This window comes from Chelonoidis abingdonii, chromosome 15 (genome assembly GCF_003597395.2).
Source record: "Chelonoidis abingdonii isolate Lonesome George chromosome 15, CheloAbing_2.0, whole genome shotgun sequence".
Lineage (NCBI taxonomy): Eukaryota > Metazoa > Chordata > Testudines > Testudinidae > Chelonoidis > Chelonoidis abingdonii.
Window position 1 is genome coordinate 46,115,604 of NC_133783.1, and position 22,447 is coordinate 46,138,050.

The window sequence follows — 22,447 nt, forward strand, 5'->3', positions numbered from 1 at the left end:
TTTATGCACACTCTAAAAAAAAATTATTCCAATAGTTTAAAATAACAACTGTACATAAAACATACATACACAGCTGCGTTTCCCACAGGAAGACTGCAATTCTGCTTCATGGTCAGAGATAAAATATTGTGCATTCCATTTGCCATCATTATTCTAACTCACTGGAGTGAAAGTATCATATAGTATGTGATAATAGACACATAGTAACTTGTGTGTACATTCATCACTCAGGCACATATTTTAGAAAACTTTGCCCATTGCCTGTAAGAATTCAGCTTAATATCTAGCACTTAATGAGCCACTGAATCATATTTCTAGCATCCTATAAAATATCAGCAAAATGTTCAGATATTTCTTTTATTTTGTATGTTGAATCAGTTTATTGAGCACCAGCATTTAAAGCTCTAGCTTGTCTCCTACGCTAGAAATATGGTAATGTGTCAGATATCTGTATCAAGTTTAAAAAATGCAAGTATGAGGAAATTAAATTTGCTTCTCTTATAAGGTTAATTCTAGAAGAAAGGCACCATGAAAGAAAGATAAATTGCTACACAACATACAGGGGGAGAGATTTATTGCTCATGATGACACATGAATCAACCAAGGACTGAGTGTGACACACAGTTGTAATGAAACAAACCTGTCTATATTCTTCTCCGTCTTTTACTAGCCGCCTTAATAGTTCTTGTAAAGGTTGGCTCAGAAGTCATCTCACTCTTTTTGAATGATTGCTCTTTTTAAAAAGTTAATCTCTATGGGGACGGTATTGAATATTTAACCAGTCCTATGGTGGTTCTGCATGCAAACCTCCTATTGACTTCAATAGCAGTCCCATACACAGATTGACAACAGGAATGGGCCTTAAGACAGCCAGCTGCAATACGCTTAAACAAATGTGATCACTATGGAACATAAAATTATCTATATTAAACCCTTTAAAGTTTTTAAACTGACTAACAGCAGTTAGTCATTCTCCCTGACTCTTGTCAGAAATACAAACAAGCCATTAAAACAAGTCCTTAAGAAAAAAAATACTGAACAGAATGTTTCTACTTATTGCACCTGAGAAAATCATGTTAAGCCCAATAAATCAAATTATTAAAATGAGGTAGACAATTTGATTTGGGGGAGAGGAGGCTAAACTTGGGGTGTTGGATCAGAGGAAATTTATGTAAATTCCCTAACTTTTTATGTACCTTTACAACTGATTTGACTACTATTACTAGTTAACATGGGAATATTTGTTTACAGTGTAGTTGTCAATCTCCCTTGTTTAATATTTCATTTTTAAAGTATGTGAATGCTTGTTTATGTTCACTTCACTATAGAAGAGAGATCTTTATAGAGCAATGGCTAAATTCACCATGGTTCTATGCAGGCTAATGCCCACATGTATACTTGGGGCCTGATCCAAAGCCAATTGGAATTAGTGAAAAGATTCCCATTGACTTCAATGGCCTTTGGATCAGGCTTTCACTAAAGCCTCAACAATAGACATTCTCCCAAGGTGCAGGAGGTTGCAGAAAGCAGCTACAAACCTCCTTTGCCTAGGTGGGACAGCTGTAAGGGACCAGTGTTTCCAAAAAGCAGACAAAGCTGGTTGGTAAATGTACCTGGCCACACCACCTAGGACAATACCTTTATTTAGCCTATCAGCCTGTGCTAATGGAGCCCATAGATCGGAATAAAGTTCCCCGCACGTAGCAGAAATATAAGAGAGAGCAGTACCATTGCCTACCTTACTCCAAGAATGAATTTGAGCCCTCCAGTGCAGAGGGCCTCATCAGCTCAATATGGCCCTCAGATTCATATTTATCTGCAGAATATGAACAGAGCAAAAAAATTTCAATCTCATCAAGGACCTGAACCATTATTGGAAGATGCCAATCATATAGAGATGTCAATCATACGAATGAAGGTATCTCACTATATGCATTCAATTCCAGGTGTATCCTGGGCACAAATCTGCAATCATACCATCATCAAAACATTCAGCTGGTTTTGTGGAGCAGACTACTTTAGACCGAACACTATACAAATCTATTCCTCGACAATTAATTTTTGTTGTGATGTAATTATGATTTCATATTAGATGTCTGGACTGTAAATCACTTTCTGGAGATAAGGGTGCAGATCTGAGGCAGAATTTTGTCTCTTTATCAGAAAAATTGGCTAAAATCAACTGAGAAGCATAATCTCAGTATCAGAACACTTAGGTTACTGGCACAAAGAGTGAGTTTATAAAAATATTTTTGATATATTTAATAAACATATATACCATGTGAGGCTTTTGAAACCAGCTATGCTTGACTTAAAATTAACCTTGTCTCATAATGAGGACATCATGTGCTACCAATTAACTTTAAAATTACAGTAACAAAAATGAGGATTGATTAATTATTGTTCTTGTTTTTTACATATCAGTTAACTGGAAAAACATTTGGAATGTACAGAGATAATCTTATGCCACCTTGGTTTTCACTGAATCAAAAGGACAATTGCTGATGATCAGTGAATATAATTCTGAATGAATGGCGGGATGATGGTTTCAGGGTCAGATATGTATGTGTCACTTAATTATGAAGTCATCTACTGACTATAGTTATAATTAAAAGATAAAGTCAACCAAATAATACTTGCAAAACAGAATTGTGTTGCCCTGAACTCAGTAAAGATTCTTATACTAAGGACTGAACCAAATGTAATATACAGAATGAAGTCCCCATAGAAATATTGTACATAGGATTGTCTTGATTTTGTCTGAATGTTTTGCCAATATGAATATCTGCATTAACAGCTGACTGAAAATTCAGTGATTGCTAAAGACAGAAGTGTTCTTTAATAAAAGACTGAGAAGAAACATACCTTTAAAAGAGAAATGGGATTAGCTTCAAATCTGAGTTCAGACTGAAGTCTGCAAATCGAATCTTGCTCTATAAGGGACTAACTCTAACACCCTGGAATTTGGAAAGTTCAAATCTTGATCCAGGTTTTGACCACACATTTAGGAGAATTTGGATGAATGATTTTTGGCCCAGTCCATTTCAGCTTTGGGCCTATCTCTACTTCAAACCACCTTCTACTTCTCCCCGGAAACAACCAACCATCAAAAATCGTAACAATTTACAGCTTTTCATGATTAATAAAGTTTCAGTGAAGAAAATAACTAGACACTCTTTGAAAACTTTCTGGGAAATGAGTCCAGTCCTGCAGTCATTGGGTAAAATCCTCCCCTATCTCTATACAGTTCAGACATAAGTAAAGGGACATAAGTACCCTGACCTCTTATCCCCATATACCCTGGGGAAAAGTCCTCTAGAATTTCATGGGGAGGAAACCAAGGAAGTTCTACAGAAATTACTCTGAGAACCTACAGGATTTAATAAGGAAAGATGGCCTTACTTGAGCTATCCTATAGCCCTCTATAGAAGACATCATTCTCTATTCAGTTCTACAGGATAGTTCAAAAAAGCATATAGAAAAAGGACCTCAGATACTACAGCAAAGGGGCCATATAAGTACATAGGTAAACAGATAGATAATTTTCTATTAAGATCTAACAAGATTTTCCATAGGGACCTACTCAAGCAGCCAGGGTGAGCATTGTTCTGTAGTTCTAGCAAGGGGGATCGGGTGGAGCATCACACAGAGCCAGCAACATGTGCAAGCCAGGGATATACACTACAGCTTTTTTAGAGTAGCATTAAAATGGACCCTGCAACCTTCTGCTCCTGCCACTTCTATGGCTCCCTCAAATAACGACAGGGTTTGGCTCATTATGGATGCATCACCCTGCACTGAAGTCAATGGGATATTTGTGTTTGAAGAGCTGTCAGGTTCAGGTATCAAGTACAACACTTCATGTCAAAAGAGGGACATGTGAAGCAGCCAGCTTCACTATGAAAGTTGTTACATGGGCTGCTGATGAGATACAAGCTAGATTGTGAGCTTCAGTGAATAACTTCTATGACCTTTCTTAGTTAATGATAGCTACATGTTACTCCCCCACAACCACCTTGTATTCTTCCATCTTTCGTGGGGATTCTGTGCCAGCTTCCTCATTCAGTTGTTTGCAATATATTCTGATTGTGCGATTCGCTTGCGAGGGCTGAGGAATTTATGGAGCTTCTTTTAAGAATCTTGTTTATTATGTCCTTCCATGTCGTCTTGTACTGATGTCGTAATAAAGAGTACACAAAAGGGTCTGAAACAGCTTTGCTGTAAGCCAAGCACTTGGAAATGACTCCCCAGTGAGAATTGATGGGGACTACGGATGATAATTCTACCAGTCTGCCAAGAAATGGGGAAAAGTGTTACTGAGAGAGAGACATAACAACAGTACAGATGGAAACAGAGCAAACTGCTAGTGGCACACCAGCAGGATCAGGGAGAGGAATTTTTTTTGTATTGTTCAGTTCTTAGCAGAGCAAGGAACTACAATTTCAACATAGCACATTGGTTCTACACACAGCTGCCTTTATTTTAAATGGAAGTTACATGCATATCTCCTTGTGCAGGTTATCAGAGGACTATAACTGGATGACCAGTTCTGTGCACAACAAAACAAACCTACACAGACTAAGTATCTGCTATGTTGTTTTTTTATGTAGTGGTTCTTTATTGTGGAAACCACATTCCCTCACATATAAGCCATATACCGCTGTCTTCTTGGGATCTTGAAGTTACTGAATGATAGCACAAAAAGGGGAAAAAACATGAGCCCACCTCCCCAAGATCTTTAAACTAAATGCAAGAGGCCAAATTCTCATGTTTTACTCAGTCTTTTCTCAGATAAGCTGCATTTACTGTAGTCTGAAATCTTGAGGAATCATCTCTGGATCTGACCTGAGCAGAAATGTTCACTATATTGGACCACATACAGCCCAGCTGTAAGTAAATGCATTCCACGGGCTTCAGTGAAGTTGCATCCACTTGGAGCAAGGATATGTTTACTGTTCAAGCTTGATTTTTAGAAATATTGATATGAACATGACTTTACTTGTATGATCTCTCCCATGTCTTCTCTAGTAACAATGAGAAAAGAATACAAAGAATGTCCTTCCTGTTGATTTAGAGCAGGTCCTGTTCAGCGTGGGTCTCACACTGAGCATTTAGGGACCTCACACAAGTCTTATGATTCATAACAGATATTCAGCAATTATTCTTTGACTCTCTAAGCCATATCCTATCTGCATGCCCTTCCTGAGAAGGTGTAGTGCTTTCTTTGATCTCTACTGGATGCTTATTCCTAGGTCTTGGTCTAGTAAAGGAAAGCATGAATTTACACTTGGGTTTCTTCAGAAATTATTTTTAATAGTGATGTATCATCAGAGTCATGTTTATTATTGGTTTTGCTTAGTCACAAGTTAATTAATTAAATGAATACAGTCTTCACTGAAAATTTCCTATTAAATATTATGCTATTATCACACAATCACTTGTGCACAACAAATTAATCTCAACTATTACAAGAATGTTTTTTACCAGATTGTCCAAAATAATGGTCTAAATATTGTCCTAAAACCTTTTTTTAGTATGCTAGAGTTCAACACCAAGAGGAGAACCTTTGCTCAGGTGAGTAGACTGCATGTGCAGAATATTAGCTGTACGACTACACTGCAAAAAAAAAACCCAAAAAAACAAAAACAAAAAACACCCCCAGAAAGAACTACTGCAGCAAGTCTGAGATCAGCCAAATTAACTTGGGCTTGAACTATGGGTCTAAAAATATCAGTGTATAGTGTTCCTGCTCAGGCTGAAGCCCAGATTCTGAGACTCTCCTTGCTCGATGGGTGTCAGGACGTGGACTCCAACCCAAGTGGGAATATTTACACTCCCATATTTAGCCCTGTAGTGCAGCCTCATGAACCTGAGTCAGTTGACCTAGGTGCTGAGACTTGTTGCTTCAGGGGTTCTGTTTTTGTCTTTGCAGTGTAGATGTATCCTAGATCTTGAAGGATGGTAGTTCCTGTAATGTTCTCAATAACTTTTGTATATCAGACATTTTGAAAGTTTTCTTGTCACAGAGGAACCATATACCTCTTCCAGCTGTTCTGGACCAACAGGGAATAGAGTTTCTCAGCTAAGTTACTTCATTTTATGCTGATTCAAACACAGATACTTCATTTTGTGATATTTCAGGCAATGTTGACAAGACAATATTGAATATTTTGCAAGCTTTTCTCTTGAAATGTCTTTAGAAGCACCAAAGGGCATTTCTGCTTAATATGTGTACAAAATTGTTGAAAAACAATTGATTTTTCCAGAACAGTATTTCAAAAAATGCATGTCTTGCCATCTGAGAATAAAATGCCCTTATCTGCGCTGGGATATTAAATCTTTGCGGAAAGTTTTCAGCAGCAGGTCCCCATGAACATGTATGGCAAATGGGTTTATTGCTAGTGTTCCTGCAGGGAAAATAAACTGTCAGTATTGTTTCAGAGAGTGTGACTGGGGCGCAGTTTTTGAAGCAGTATTAAAAGTAGCTTTGTCTGACTTAATCATCTTACAAATGTGTATGTCTTCTCCCTTGGTTTATTAATCTCTTGCTTAATTCCTCCCTCAATCATGCTTTTTGAAGGAGAATTGAGAAGTGTCATCAGCCAGAGGTTAGGGCACTGGATTGGGACTAAGGAGACCTGGGTTCCTTAATTGGCTCTGCCACTAGCCTTGGGCAAGTCACTTCACCTCTCCGTGTTTCTCTTTCCCTTCCCATCTTTTGTTTGTCCTGCCTACTTACACTGTAAACTCTTTGGCACTATGCCCTGGTCTACACTACAAATCCACACCTGAGTGTTGTAATTATACCGACCTAAGCTCCACTGTAGACAGTGCTATGTTGATAGGAGAGCTTCTCCCACTGACATAGCTACCACCGCTCAGGGAGGAGGAGGAGTACCTATGCCGATGGGAGACTCTCCAGGTAAGCGTCTTCACTAAGAATGACAGCGGTGCCATTGCAGTGCTGTAAGTGTAGACAAGCCCTATGTGTTTGTACAGCACCTAGTTCAGAATCATAGAAATGTAGGGCTTGAAGGGACTTCGAGAGATCATCTAGCCTAGCCCCCTGTGCTTAGGCAGAACCTAGACTATCCCCAACAAACGTTCAACCTATTCTTAAAAACCTCCAATAACAGGGATTCCACAATGTCCCTAGGAAGCCTAACCCCAAACCTAACACAGCTTAATGACCCTTATAGTTAGAAAGATTTTTTTAATATCTAACCTAAATCTCCCTTGCTACAGATTAAGCCCATTGCTGCTTCTCCTACCTCCAGTCTACGCGGAGAACAATTGATCATTGGCCTCTTTATAACAGCCCTTAAAGTATTTGAAGACTGTTATCTGGTCCCCTCTCAGTCGTCTTTCCTCAGTGCTAAACTTGCCCAGGTTTTTAACCTTTACTCATAGGTCAGGTTTTCTAAACCTTTTCTCATGTTTGTTGCTCTCCTCTGCACTCTCTCCAGTTTATCCACACCTTTCCTAAAGTGTGGTGCTCAGAATTGAACATAGTTCTTCACCTGAGGCCTCACCAGTGCCAAATAGAGCAGGGCAATTACCTCCTATGTCTTACATGTGACATTCCTGCTAATACATCCAAGAATAGTAGATTTTTCACAACTGCATCACATTGACTCATACCCAATTTATTTTCCACTATACCCCTTAAATCCTTTTTGGATGTGCTAGCATCTAGCCAGATATCTTCCATTTTGGAGTTGTGCATCTTTCCTAAGCACAGTACTTTGCATTTGTCTTTATTGAATTTTATCTTGTTGATTTCAGACCAATTCTCCAATTTGTCAAAGTCATTTTGAGGCTGTATAATGGAGCCACGATCTCGGTTGGGGCCTCTAGACACTACTGTAATGTAGATAATAATGAAGATAGTTCTATGTCTTTTACACTAGCATTTAAATACTATTCTGTATGAGGCGGGGTGTTTCTTTATATGAATGGTAAAGTTTCTTAGTGTGATCTTAGATGCAGCAGGAACAGTGAAAGAAAGAGAATTCAGGGGCGACACAGCAGAAAGGTGGACCCCGTGACAGAAATACTCTCCAACATGCCAGTTTTCATATTTTTTTTCTCTGTGAAAAACCACTCTTGCCCTCATAGCTTCCCCGTCAATTTCATGATGATAAACCTCTCATAAGCCATAGGGGGACTTTTCATTTTAAAATCAGTTAACAAACATGCCTTCAATGTCTGTCGGTCTGTGCATTAATCGGTATAACTACTTGCACTCTGTGAGCTGTTACTGTCACCTGTTGCCAATACCGTGAATGTTTAGATGTATATGAACTAAGACAATTAAATGGAATCATTGTCCAAGGGCAGCAAGTGAAGACAATGTGTGGCTATTGAGTTTAAACCAAAAAGTGCTGTTCAGTAGATTAGTTTTCTTTTCAAATAATTGCATATTGGCTATTGCATAACTGCCAAGTTTCAAATGGGATTTTCTTTCCCAGGACTCCTTCATGTTGAAGATGACCATTAACAAAATTCAGTTCAGGTTCTCTAATCTTTTCTTCATATAGCCGTTCTAAAATTGTTTGGTAACAAGCTGTATACTTCTTTCTCAGACAGAGGAAGTGCTCTAAAATATGCAAAAGTGGTCAAGAGATCATATAGGAGAAGAACGAGTCATTCAAGCTCTGGTAACTAGAGAATACTTTACTGGGTGAGACATTTCATATTCTGATAGAGTTTGATGGAACTTCATTAAATTCAGCGGATGCCTTCAATAACCAAGATGTGGAACTTTGTGTTTGACCCTGTGTCAATCAATTTCATGAATTATAATCAATCTTCCCTAAAAGCACATCAAGTAGACAGTTGGAGGAAGCAATCCAAGATTCACTGCTATTTTTTTCTTCAATGATTGAGGCCTATTAGAAATCCCTCACTTTTATCAACAGCATTTTTAGTAGTTTATTAAATTATATTTGTGTCCTTGAAACTTACAATTTGCATAATACATAGCGCATTATTTCTGGCAACTATATATATATATATGCCTATGTTTTTATTACAGATGTAACATATGTAGTAAAATCACAGGCATAGAAATGTACACAGAGCCCAATGCTGAATGTTGTGCAATGCACAGACAATTCCATGATGGATATTCAAGACATATTGTATTTGTCATCATCTTTGAAGGAAGATTTTGTTTCCCATTGATAAGGGACATTCTATGCATCCAGTTTCAATTTTCATGAAATGTTAGAGCCAAAAAGTGACATTTTCAGTGAAGTCGCATTAATATTTTAGTGCCATCTGTAAATTAAATTCTACAGCATCATCTACACAATTGCAAATGCCTTAATGCTTCAAAGCTGTAAAGCTGTATTTCTTGTAATATTTTGTTAATATTTTAGAATTTTATAATTATTAGAAAGGATGTCATGTAGATAATAAACCTTTTAACTTCACTTCCAGTAAACAGGAGAGAATGTTTACTTTGAGAATTAAGACATTAATCTCTTAGGCACTCAAGTGAAACTCCTTTGCATTAGTCAAGTCAGTGCATGCCTCTGTGTCTAAACATTTGTTGTAGTGAAAGCTTTTACTGCAAACACACTAGAGAAGCTTAGACAGTGATGTAGTTCCAACATACTTGTTTTTCAGTGCTGTAATCTGAGAACAGTTATAGGAAAAACACAGTATAGAACAGATCATCTCAAACATTTTATCATTAAATGGTGAAGCAAAACAGATATTTTCTGGGTTTTAGATGATCAGATCAGAACAAATCCATTCATCTTCCAGAAATTTGGTTATGACTGTCTCTAGTGTATTACCTCTGTTTAGCATGAATTCTTATTATTTTAGTATATGTCGAAATGCTAAGGCCCAACTTCTGCCCTCAGATATTTGCACACAACTCCCATTGACATCAGAATTTGACCTGAATAGTTTCTGATTAAATATGTTGTACTGATGAGATCTTTATTTTCAAGGCTTTATCAGAGAGTTTTAATGCTACATGTTGATTTCAGAGTTAATTGTTGTAAAGAAGCTCCGGGCACGCAGCTCTTCACCTTATTGTTTGGTAAAATAGGAGTGTGTTAGCATTATGTCCTCCTTTTTACAAAGCGCTGTTTTAATAGCCACTGCACTGGATAACCTCCAAAAGCATGAAGATGACTGCTTCTTACTGATTGTGAGCAGTCTTATTAACAGTCAGCCTTGCTTCTTCAGTGTGTGTATGTATCATGACCTGCCATGTTCTGCAAGGAATCAGAGTGACATGTGAATTCCTATAACCTGACCTGTGAGCCCCAAAGCCGTTTTTTTGTAGCCATTGTCATATCTCCACTTCACATCAACTAAGGCTTTCAACTGAGACTAGAAGGCTGTTTTTTTCAAAACTGGCCACCCAAAATTGATTATGAAAATCGAGTATTTATATGCATAAACTGGCAAGTGGGAACCCCTCATTGAAATTCTGTACCCAACTACTTATTTGCACAAACATGATTTTGTCTGCGAAGATCAGACAAGGAGGTATGAAAAATGTGGTATTGGTTTGTTTGTCAAATGTTCCATGATGACATAAGAGAATTCTTACCTTTTTTCGTTTAAAATTTGGAGATTTGCTTGTTAGGGCTTGTGGGCTACTTTTTTTCTGATATTATGGGATAATTCATTAATTTAGGGCCTGATTATTGACAAACAGAATTTACTCACATGAGTAAATGTTGAATATTATGAAATCATATGAAGGGCCTAGAGTCTGCAATAGGTGCCAGAAAAAATTGAAATAAATATAGTTATTTTCCTATTAAAAAGCTATAGAGAGAAAATAAAGGGATGTGTGAGAATGTTATCTAATGGTAGGTATAGCTACATATCTTAATGTAAAGATATAAGGAATGGAAGCATGGACTAGCAGCATTATTGCAAATCAAAATATATTAGCATATAATATAGAAAGGCACAGCTATCATATTATTACGTTAGTAACTCTAGAAATGTGGACCAAAGTCATTCAGAAACAAGGAGTATTGGTACACGTCAGTGACTGGAGCTAAGGAGGTTTGTTATAAATTAAAGGGGCTTATTCTTAATAAGCATTTAATAGCATGTTTCTACTTCAGAACTAAAAACAAACAGTTGCCTCCAGTACTTGTTTGAATCACTGAAAGTACTGGTTTTTAACCCCAATTAGATAAGCTTTTCCCTGGCTAAACCAAAGTTACTTCGAGATCCCCTTATTCTAATCCCAGATCAATCATCACGCCTCATGATTTACAGTTTTCTGGCCTCGATTCAGCAAACATTAACCCACATGCTTAAATCCACCCTACTCAGCATAGCACGTAAGCACATATTTAACTGAAGCATGCGCTTAAGTGCTTTGCTGAATTAGGAATGGATTGCTGAAAGAAAGCCTGAGTGATTAACTTCCTCTTTCCATGCATACCTTATATTCACTCTTTGCTTAGAAAAATGATGAAGTGCTCGATCCTGAAAAGTGTTGAGAACTCTGTTCCCACTTAGATATCTGCCTAACTTTGAGCACTTGATAGATGCATTGACTTCAACAGGATTACTTATATGCTTAAAGTGAAGCATATACTTAATGAGCTTTGCTGGATTTAGGGCAGAATGCTCAGCACCTTGCATGACTGAGCCATAGGCTACTATAGAGAAGAACCTTAAAAATCACCATTCAGTCTTAAATTCAGTTTTAGTGTAAAATGAAGTTAGACTCTTGAAATCAGACAAATACTCTAGTTCTGACATTGTAAAGCATGAGACTGAAGACTAAGTGATTGTAAATAATCTAAAAAGTGTCAGAATGTGTTGCCTAGAAGATCTTATTGCTGTTATTAAGTGGAATTTATCAATAAATACAGTCACATTCTGTTACAAATAAACACTGTGTATTTAATGGTCATTATTGTTGTGGGCATAACATCACAAATGACACACCTCCAGTTCTGCATAGAGATTTTAAGCCTATTTTTAAAAGAATAAATATACCAAATATCATAAATATTCCAAAAAATTAACTTAACCTTTTAGGTTGTGCTCACATATGTTAGATCTGACTTTCCAATAATGTATTTTCACTAGAACAGCATTAAGTAATATTCAAGAATCAATTTCCTTCTCCAGTTTCAGCACCAGAATTTGTCTGGTGTCCTTTAATAATGAATGCAAGTTGTACATTCCTTTCCAATATATGTAACTTCAGAATGTTTATCTGGGCTACATGCTTTAACATTTTTATCTCATAGGATTAATTTTATGTTTCCTATAGGACCATTTTTAAAGATAAGATAGCAGATGGAAACTGGCCTCTGATCATAAATCAGAAGAATTTTTGTTTTAGCTCTGAGCCACGAAAGCTCTGATATTCTGTTTATGATTAAGAGCTCTATTCACTGAGACAAAATTCCCATTTAACTCTGTGGGCCAGATTCTGATCTCATTTGATCAGATTCTCATAGCTCTACTCAGGCCGTGTAGTACCTTACTCTGTGAAGCGTCCACTTGAAATCAGTGGACAATTTGTGCAGTGAACTAAGTATGAATAAGGACAGCACACCCATCTGACCCACTGACTTCTGTGGAGTTACTCCTGATTTACTCTGATGTGTATGAGGTAAGAATCCTGGCCTATTTGGACATTGAGATCAAAGTTTGGCCTGTTGTCTGACTGAGAATTGGACAGAATAAGAACTATAAAATATGTAGAATACCATTACTACAGTAAATGCAACCTCTGTCATAACAGTGGAAATGTTTGACAAAAATTTTGCTGAAAGTAGGAGACTTGTGGGTTAATATTCTGTTTTATGTTTCGTTGATAAAATTTTTCTGAGTTAGTGCATATGGAATTTCAGTAGGTAGGTTTGCACTTACCTTGTAATTACATAAGGTGCAAAACAAAGTATAAAAGTACCAATAAAGGTACTGATTTTCTTTGTTGCTCGTTGCCGCCGTCTCTTTTGTTCTTCTAGACAACGCTCTCGTACACTGTGTAACATTTAACACAAACAATGACATGAATCACTATACCAATAGCAGGTTTTAATGGTTTTACTCTTGGAGTGATTTATACAAGTCTTCCCAGAAAACGTTCTAGTCATACACGACACTACTATCTATTAATTCATTGTATCCCTTAACTCATATTCCCCCCCACAACACACACACAATAATTACTGTAAACTCTATTCTTTTATAATGAGATTGGGTCAAATTCATCCCTGGTGAAAGTAGCTATACCTCTCATTGGAATCAGTGGAAGTTGTACCTGCTTACATCAGGCCTGAATTTGGCCCTTTGTATTCAATGAAATTTGGAAAAAAACCAAAATGGCACATATGGAACACTAGTCTATAGAAAAACATTTTAAACAACATATTATAGGAGGGGAGAAAAAAGGAGTTCAGAACTTCCCAAAGCGATAACCAATAAATATTCAGTACATTAATACCTTAGTTAAAAGCAATAAAAATGTGACTGGAAAAATATAACATACTGTGAAAGTTTTGTATGACATTAGAAAGATCATTCTATCACATAGATATGAATTGTATGGCCATATGCTTTGTAATTACTTGTAAATTTCTGGGCATAATACTAGAAAAAAGTTTGTCATTTTGCAAAACAGACAATTAATATCAAGTCTAAATAGCTATAACATCCTGAACCCTGGACTGAAAACTGCATGTTTTTTTTATACAGAGTGACTAGACAAATAGAAAGAAATTAACTATATATTTATTTCAATATACTATTTGCCATTTTAGCACATGAACTGCTCCTTAAAACTCACATTGGACCAGATCTGGAGATGTTCTGAAACCTTGGTTCTTTGAGCTACCTATGAGTTGCTAAGGAGCTCAACTCATATTGAAATTAAGAGAGTGAGGATCCTCAGCACCTTTCTGAAATGAGCCTTTGGTTTTACTTGGCAAAACTTCCACTGAAATCACTATCAATTTACCTAAATAAGGATTGAGTGTATTTAGGATCCAGTTGAGGCCCGTTCTGCTCATCTTTACATGGAGAGAAGAGCACTTTCACAGGGCTGCTATGTCTGCACTGTGCATGTGGGTGGAAAGGGGCTGGGAAAATGCTCCATCTCCCTCAATGTCCCAGCTAGCATGACTACATATGCTATGGCAAGTACAAGGCTGGCAAAGGCACATTCCCCCTTGAGCAAGGGAAACCAGGAGGCAGATTGGGGCTCTGAGTCAATCTGTTCCCTACTCTGCTCCTGGGGCAGCACAACTGGAAGCTGTTTCATGCACAGGACTTACAGCAGAGCCACCATTGATCCTAAGGTAGGACTTCACAGTCCAAGCCAGGAGCAGCATTTCTGTAATTGTCATTTATCAATAATTTTATTGTAGATGCATTATTGGTTCTCAGTTCCAAGCATGTATACAGTAACAGGCATAGGGCTTACTGCCATCTCCGGATTCTGATATCACTTAAGGCTAATGGAACCACAAAGATTTTCATTATCATCTAAGTGTCTAATCCTTTTTTGAATTCTACTAAATTCTGTGCTTCATTGCTACCTTGTGGCAATGAGTTCCAAGGCTTGCCATGAGTTTTGTTAGAGAAAGGATTTCCTTTTATCAGTTGGAAATGTATTCTTATATTGCCAGCTCCCTGGGCATCTTCGGTCACTATTTTTAAAACAAACATTCCAAAAAAAAGTTTCTTCCTCCCTTGAAATATATGATCCCCTCCCCTATTCCTGAAAAAAATACTCTTGCCCAGGATGGGGAGAATCATATTTCAACAATGCCACATGTGCAAATTCTCTTTTTGTTTTGTTTTTTGTTTTTGTTTTTTGATCTCTTCAAGGGTAAAAGTGGAATTTTTACACCTTTGGGAAAGGGTTCCACTGGAACCCAGGATTTGCTTTCAGTCCTGAACGAACTGGGAAATTGGATTTTAAATATGTGGTGTTTTAGATCTAGATCATCTATTTTAGGTTATTTGTAGAGGTTTTTATTGCTTCCTCTTTGCCCTGTAAAGCTGGACTCATGGCAACTCAGCCACCTGGCTTTCTAGGTGAAGGAACATAATCCAAAAAAACACCAATTCTCATCAATTTTTTTAACTCTAAAATATTTTTTCTCTATGATATGTGACATATTTGGAATGATTTAATATTCAGGTTTTATTAGCACTCAACTGACATATGTCACTCAAGACTTCCCCACTTGTGAGTAACACAGCCATCCCAAAGCATGTGATAAACACATCATATCTTAATATATTTTCTTTCACTCTTTTTCTTAGACACACATACATGTATTTATGTGTATATGTATATTTCCATATGCAAATGCACTTATATGTATATTAGGGCTATCAAGCAATTAAAAATTGAGATTAATCGCACAATTAAAAAAATCAATTGCGAGTAATCACATGATTGATCACACTGTTAAACAATAATAGAATACCATTTATTTAAATATTTTTGGGTGTTTTCTACATTTTCAAATATACTGATTTCAGTTACAACACAGAATACAAAGTATACAGTGCTCTCTTTATATTATTTTTATTACAAATATTTGCACTGTAAAAAACAAAAGAAATCGTTTGTTTTCAATTCACCTAAAACAAGTACTGTAGTGCAATCTCTTTATCATGAAAGTTTAACTTACAAATGTAGAATTATGTACAAAAAAATGAATTCAAATATAAAAAATGTAAAATTTTAGAGCCTGCAAGTCACTCAGTCCAACTTCTTGTTCAGCCAATTGCTCAGACAAACAAGTTTGTTTACATTTGTAGGAGATAATGCTGCCCACTTGTTTATAACATCAGCTGAAAGTGAGAACAGGCATTCTCATGGCACAATTGTAGCTGGTATTGCAGGGTATTCACGTACCAGATGCACTAAAGATTCATATGTCCCTTCATGCTTCAGTCACCATTCCCAGGGGACATGCGTCTATGCTGATGATGATTCTGCTTGATAACAGTCCAAAGCAATATGTACTGATGCATGTTCATTTTCATTATCTGAGTCAGATGCCACCAGCATAAGGTTGATTTTCTTTTTTGGTGATTCGGGTTCTGTAGTTTCCACATCGGAGTGTTGCTTTCTTAAGAATTCTGAAAGCATGTTCCACACCTCATCCCTTTCAGATTTTGGAAGGCACTTCAGATTCTTAAACCTTGGGTCGAGTGTGGTAGCTATATTTAGAAATCTCACACAGGTACCTTTTTTGCATTTTGTCAAATCTGCAGCAAAAGTGTTCTTAAAATGAACATGGCTGGGTCATCATCCAAAACTGCTATAACATGAAATATATGGTAGAATGCAGGTACAATAGAGCAGGGAACATACAATTCACCCTCAGGTAGTTCAGTCACAAATTTAATTAACACATCATTTTTTTAATGAGAGTCATCAGCATGGAAGCATGTCCTCTGCAATGATGACTGAAGCATGAAGGGGCACACAAATGTTTAGTATAGCTGGCATGTAAGTATCTTGCAATGCCGTCTACAAAAGTGCATGCAAAGCCTGTTTTCACTTTCAGGTGCCATTGTAAATAAGGAATGGACAACATTATGTCCTGTAAATGTAAACAAACTTGTTTGTCTTACCAATTGGCTGAACAAGAAGTAGGACTGAGTGGACTTGTAGGCTCTGAAGTTTTACATTGTTTTGTTTTTGAGTGCAGTTATGTAACAAAAACAATCAATATTTGTAAGTTGCACTTTCAGGACAAAATGATTGCACAGTATTTGTATGAGGTGAATTGAAAAATACTATTTCTATTGATTATCATTTTTACAGTGCCAATGTTTGTAATAAAAAAATATACACTTTGATTTCAATTGCAACACAGAGTTCAATATACATGAAAATGTAGAAAAACATCCAATTTAATAAATCTCAATTGTTATTCTATTGTCTGAGAGTGATTAAAACTGTGATTAATCACAATTAATTTTTTTATCATGATTAATTTTTTTGAGTTAATTGCATGAGTTAACTGGAGGACAGACATTATGGAGAAAATGTAAGTAGAAAAGGGGTGATTAGGGGGCATAAAGGATGGAGAATGACTGATTGAATCAAATGAAAATTGAGAGATGTTGGGGTTACAGTATTAAAAAAGTGGAAAGATCTCTGTGTGTAATGATTATGCCTTGTATTGTGCTTACATTGTAATTGTCTGGAGCTCACACTGTCTTTTTTGTTAGCAGTTTGCACTGTGCCTCATAATGGTCTCTTGAGTATGTGGGATGTTTGAAATGACTGTATTTTCCATCCATAGTGAACAACAGGTGAATTATTCAGGTCTTGCCAAACAATACAGAGATAACTAGATGACACCGTTACATCTTTGTGCCTCCTATTTGATGCCTTTGAATCATTCCTAAGGAACTTCCTTTCTGTGGTGAGGGAGTTTTTTCTTTCCTTTCCTTCTCTGTCTTTATTCCCTTTTGTTGTCTCATTCAATTGTCTTCTCAGCTCCAGGTATTTCCCACTTTTATATTCCTGCCATATTTTTTTCATTTTCCACAGTTTCTTTATATTTTTTTCTCTTCCTTACTCCCTCTACATATCTGTTTCCCCTTACATGTGTTGTTGCTGTTAATAGAATTATAACTGTTATTAATATTGAGCCTAGAAACCACAACCATGGATTCTTGAGGTTTATAGGTGTTACAGTAAGAATAATAATTAATAAATGAGCCATCTAGTGGATGAGGATTAGCTGGAGGTATACAATATATTCTTGACAAATTCAGAATACTATTATAGGGGTGACAAGGAGTTCATAACTATGTGTGCTATAATTTGGTAATGTATCAGATATAATTGAAGACACTTGGTTTCTAATTCTGGACCCAGAATCCTATGTTAAACATTGCAGTTCAAAAGAGTTCATTAAGTATATGATGTATTTATATTGTCTTATTCCAAAAAGGGTATTTCCTACCTCTGAACCTTTATTAAACTGTTATAAAATAACTACCACGTATTATTTTTTAGTTCACCACTGCATAAACTAGGTCAGAATATAACTGCTATATTCTGTATTTTGTTTTTCAATTTTCTTAACCAACTAAGTAGCACTATTTGGAGGAGAGTAAATAATAGCATTGTTCCTTAAAAATTGCAGATTGCTTTAGATAATTGTAAAGTAGTTGCAATATTCAAGGTATTCCCACAATAAATATCAGAAAGCACAAGGGAATACGGCTGATACTAAGGTAAATCTGTCCAATTATCTTGCTAGAATTGGAAGATTTTGCGGATTTGGAATTCTAACTCCCATAGACTCCTTTGAAAATCCCAACCTAATTTCTTAGGCCTTGATCCACAAAATAAATCAATAAGAGAACGTATATATTTAAAGTTATGCATCTGCTGAAGTGCTTTTCTGGACTAGCACTTTATAGACATATGCAAAGATGATAAGAGGGTCTCTGGCCTTTTTATAGGTTTCATATCATAGAAGCTGTTCCAGTGTATGACTGATTCATATACAGTAATTCCATCCATTTGTTACAGCAGTGCTGGACAGCACAGCTACAGATCAAAGTCAGCGAATGTTTCTGTTATTTACAACAGGATTTAAAACTCATTTTACTGTGAAACGCACAGGAATTTGATATAATGGATGGATTACAAAATTATCACTAATGGACATGATGATCTCCATGTTATCCTGTCAGTTTGCAAGATAAGGTGTGTAACATTCACAACCACTTTGGATCAGCCCCTGGTAACTAGAAACCGTTGTTTCAATGTTTTAGTGCAGAAACATCCTCAAGTTAACCCAGGCTAGAGAAAATCATGAAAAGTCGTATTAGTAATGAGAAGACTTTTCACAAAACAGAAAATGCTTCACACTTATTTTTACAATCTTCTAAATACTGTAGGAACTATTTTAGGACCCAATACTGCCCAAAGAGTCAAGAACAGTGATGACTGTTTTAATTGGTCCCAATGTAGTCTACGGCACTGCTCATGGAAGTAACCATTACATTTGGTACTGTTTGTAAGAAATAATACTAAGAACTATTTGGCTATTTTTTATCAACCAAATGGCACATATGGTAGGGGAGCCCTTATTACTATGGAGCTATGGATAAGGGAGTGATTTATGCTTGTGACTCTCATTAATGCCAACAGAAGATATTCCCTTATCTGCCCCACATCCTTTGTTGAAAACAATCTTAAATTGTTACTTAAGTGGAAAAAGGAAAGATTTTCTGAGCTAAGGTTTCCATTTCTTTCTCATCTAAGTCAACTGCAACTAAAGCAGGCACTAAAGATGAGTGAAATCCTATCCCTTTGGTACTTGGGGACCCAAGACTCAGTGGTACCAGAAATTTGATTCATGTTCTTGTCCCCATGAAGGCAGGATCTTCAGCAGTGAGGAGAAACTGTCTTACCCTTCTGGAGCTTGGCTGCTAGCTAACTGAATGCTGAATATCCTCCTAGCAAGGGGAGCCTCTATGTTCGTCTTGCAAGGATAGAGGCTGAGGTTGATCAATAGCAAGAAATGTCACTGTGGATGACTGGAATGGAACCCTTTTTCATCCCCATACAGACCTCCTCATCCCTCTCCCCTCCAATACATCTCCAGACAGATGACCTCCAGTCAACCCACCCAGAGCCAGATTTCCCAAAAAATCTCTTCCCTTCCACCCCACTTTCAGCTCCTCCCCTTCACCACACCCAGATGGACCTTCCCAGACAGATCTGCTCTGTTTATACACCTCCTCCCCTTGTCCAACTCTAGCCAGAGACTCCCAGTCTGACCTTTCCTGAGCCCAGCCCCAGTTAGACCATTTTCTCCCTTCCCCCAGCTGAATGTACCTCTAGAAAGATCTGTTCCCCTTCAATCACTTCCTGCAGGTAGCCAGACACACTTCTGCTAGATCCCCCAAGCCAGACCAGTTCCTCTGGATCCCCCAAGCCCAATCAACCAGACCCATTCCTTCCTACTTTTCCCCTTACCAGAGCTCACCCCTCTATCCATTCCCACTCTCCTCAGTCACCCCAGTCAACCAGGCCTTCTCCTACCCAGCCCCAACAAGCCAAACTCCCTACATCCTAAACCAGGACACGGCCAGCCGGACCACCAGACTCGTTCCTGTCCACTGTCACCTAGCAGACCCATCTCCCCACGACAGCCCCCAGACAGACAGACTGGAATACCTACCACCCCCCCCCCCCCCCCAGGAAGATCACTCTAGCCTGACCGGCTCTCTTCTATCACTCCAGCCCCACACCTTTCCAGCTCCAGCCAGACCTGGACCCCTCAAGAGTTTGGTCCTCTCTTTCCCATCCTGTCTGCCTCCTCTAGCTAGATCTGTTCCCCTCCCAAGCCTGTCCCTCTCTGCTCTCCCATCTCCCCACCCCCACCCTGCTCCTGCCCCTCAGCCAGACACATTTACCCAGTCAGAGTCCCTCCCTTCCTGATTATTGTCCATGGGCTTCTAGCTAGACTCCCTTTCTGCCAGCCTCCACTACACCCTCTTTTCTCACTGACCCGGGAAGAACCTCCAGCAAAAAATCTGCTTCCTTCCAGACTTCTCTACTGAGCCAGATCCACCCCCTCCCCCCCCGCGCACACAGATCCCCCGAACTACTCCTTCCTCACACGCTGCAAATACCCTCTTCTGAACCTTCCCCCCACCACCACCCCCGCCTTCAACGCCCCTATTCTCATGTAAGAGTCATTATCCCGCTGTATTCCAGGGTCCCATTCCTCCCATACCTAGACGGGATGGGCTGATGGAAGGTCTCTGGGGCAGATTTAATTCCCGTTCCCGTCAAATTAAGGCTGGCACTGAATGCTCTGGTGTGTGGATTTACAGCTGGGTTCACCCTGTTTATCTGGTACGTAGTATTGCCTTAGCATTCTTCCTTCACGGGGGATAAAGTTACTGACTCCGCGCTGACAATGCAAGGCTCGAGCAAAGGCATTGCGTTGGCGCAGCAGTTTCCCACTGTACATTGTCAAAGTCAAACGGCAGGCTGAATTTCAGTTTAATCCACCTCCAGTGGTACCCAGGCACATTTTAGACTGTCGTTAGCAAAACTTGGGCACGTGGTCATCGGCGCCAAAGGGCCACATTCAAAAAACTATTTGCAATGAAAGTGCTCGCTGCTCCTGTGCGCTCCACCCCAGTGCAATTCCCTGGACATAAGCCAGGGTCGTTAAATGGCATTGCTTGCCATTATCCCATCTCAGGAGTTATTGGCAGTGAATTTAACAGCAAATGTGAGCGCTACTCAAATAAACATGCTGATTATAAGCAGACCAGGGCTGTATTTTAGATTCTCTCCTCCTGTCCTCCCTTCCCCAGTCCCTCCTTGCCTTCCTTGGGATACAGCTCGGATCCTTGAACCCAATCTTGCTCCTGATCTGGCTTCCTTTGCAGTGGGACCCCCTAATTCATTGAGCATACAATCTCCTTACCTGGGATGGATGTCCACCAGCAGCACCAGTGTCTGCATAGTAATCACGTCAATCCGTTTACAGTGAAACCGTGCCACCTTCAGCACTTTGAGATAGGTGAAACACAACACTACGAGGGAGAGGAGGAAGCTGAGGATGTGAAAGACCCCCGTGAAAATCACAAACTGTGTCCTTTCCTCTGATCTGTTGTACAGCGTGCAAGAGGCATAAAGGCGATGGAAACCCATCCAGGAGAGAGAAGCTGCCACTATTGGGAAGGACACAGAGTGTAGCCACGTGTAGCTCAGTATCAGAGCAGCATCTTTGTAACGCATTTTGGAGTGATAACTTAGAGGGAAAACCACAGCTATCCATCTATCTATGCTCAGCGCTGCCATGCTCAGCATGGAGTTCGTGGTCAAGAAAGTCTCCAGGAATCCCACCATGTGGCAAAACTGATCTCCCCCCGGTTGATTCTTGTAAATGATCCCAGCCAGGGTCAGGGGCATGTTCAAGACAGTCATCAACAAGTTGGAGAAGGTCAGGTTGAGGATAAACAATCCCGGGACCTGCTTGCGGATGTCGGCGCTGTACAAGAAGCAGATCAGCACCAGCACGTTGGACAGCAATGACACGAGGATCAGGACCACAACCAAGAAAGCCAGGATCCCTTCCCAAATGTTCATGGTGCGTCCATTCACAGGAGGAACATTTCCCAAACTGCACCCAGCGGGCACCCAGAGAACATGGTGCGAGGCACTCTCACCTCCTACTCCTCCCCAGCCTGCTCACATTCCGGCATGCCCTCGGTATTTTTAGAAGAACTGCAGTTTCTCCCCCCTCCCCTCCCTCCGCTGCTTCTTTCCACGTCAACGCTTTCAGAGACGTGCACAAAAGCACTGGGAATGCCCGTCAAACGGCGAGGAGGGCTTTAAAAAATCAGCAGGACTGAACCACTGTCTCCGCTCCTTCCATCCAAAAGAAGCAGGTTGTTCTGAGAAGCGGCTCTCCTGAGA

General features: G+C 38.8%; 1 protein-coding gene across 1 annotated transcript; it reads right to left on the reverse strand.

Annotated features, from left to right (window-relative positions):
* Positions 1-2,092: 2,092 nt before the first annotated feature.
* Positions 2,093-22,217, reverse strand: GPR26 (G protein-coupled receptor 26). Its single transcript, XM_032796488.2, has 3 exons — positions 21,453-22,217; positions 12,880-12,993; positions 2,093-4,290 (listed from the first exon to the last, which is right to left on the reverse strand). Exons 1-3 carry the CDS (start codon positions 22,115-22,117, stop codon positions 4,059-4,061), a joined length of 1,011 nt encoding a protein of 336 aa, XP_032652379.1. The 5' UTR covers positions 22,118-22,217; the 3' UTR covers positions 2,093-4,058.
* Positions 22,218-22,447: the final 230 nt, after the last annotated feature.

Excerpts from the sequence above, each read along its gene's own strand:
- GPR26 (XM_032796488.2), bottom strand. The coding sequence starts at position 22,117 with ATGAACATTTGGGAAGGGATCCTGGCTTTCTTGGTTGTGGTCCTGATC. Across the intron at positions 12,994-21,452 it reads CTGGTGGACATCCATCCCAG|TGTACGAGAGCGTTGTCTAG; the intron begins GTAAGGAGATTG and ends AATGTTACACAG. Across the intron at positions 4,291-12,879 it reads GCACCTTATGTAATTACAAG|ACTGGTAGAATTATCATCCG; the intron begins GTAAGTGCAAAC and ends ATTTCTTGGCAG.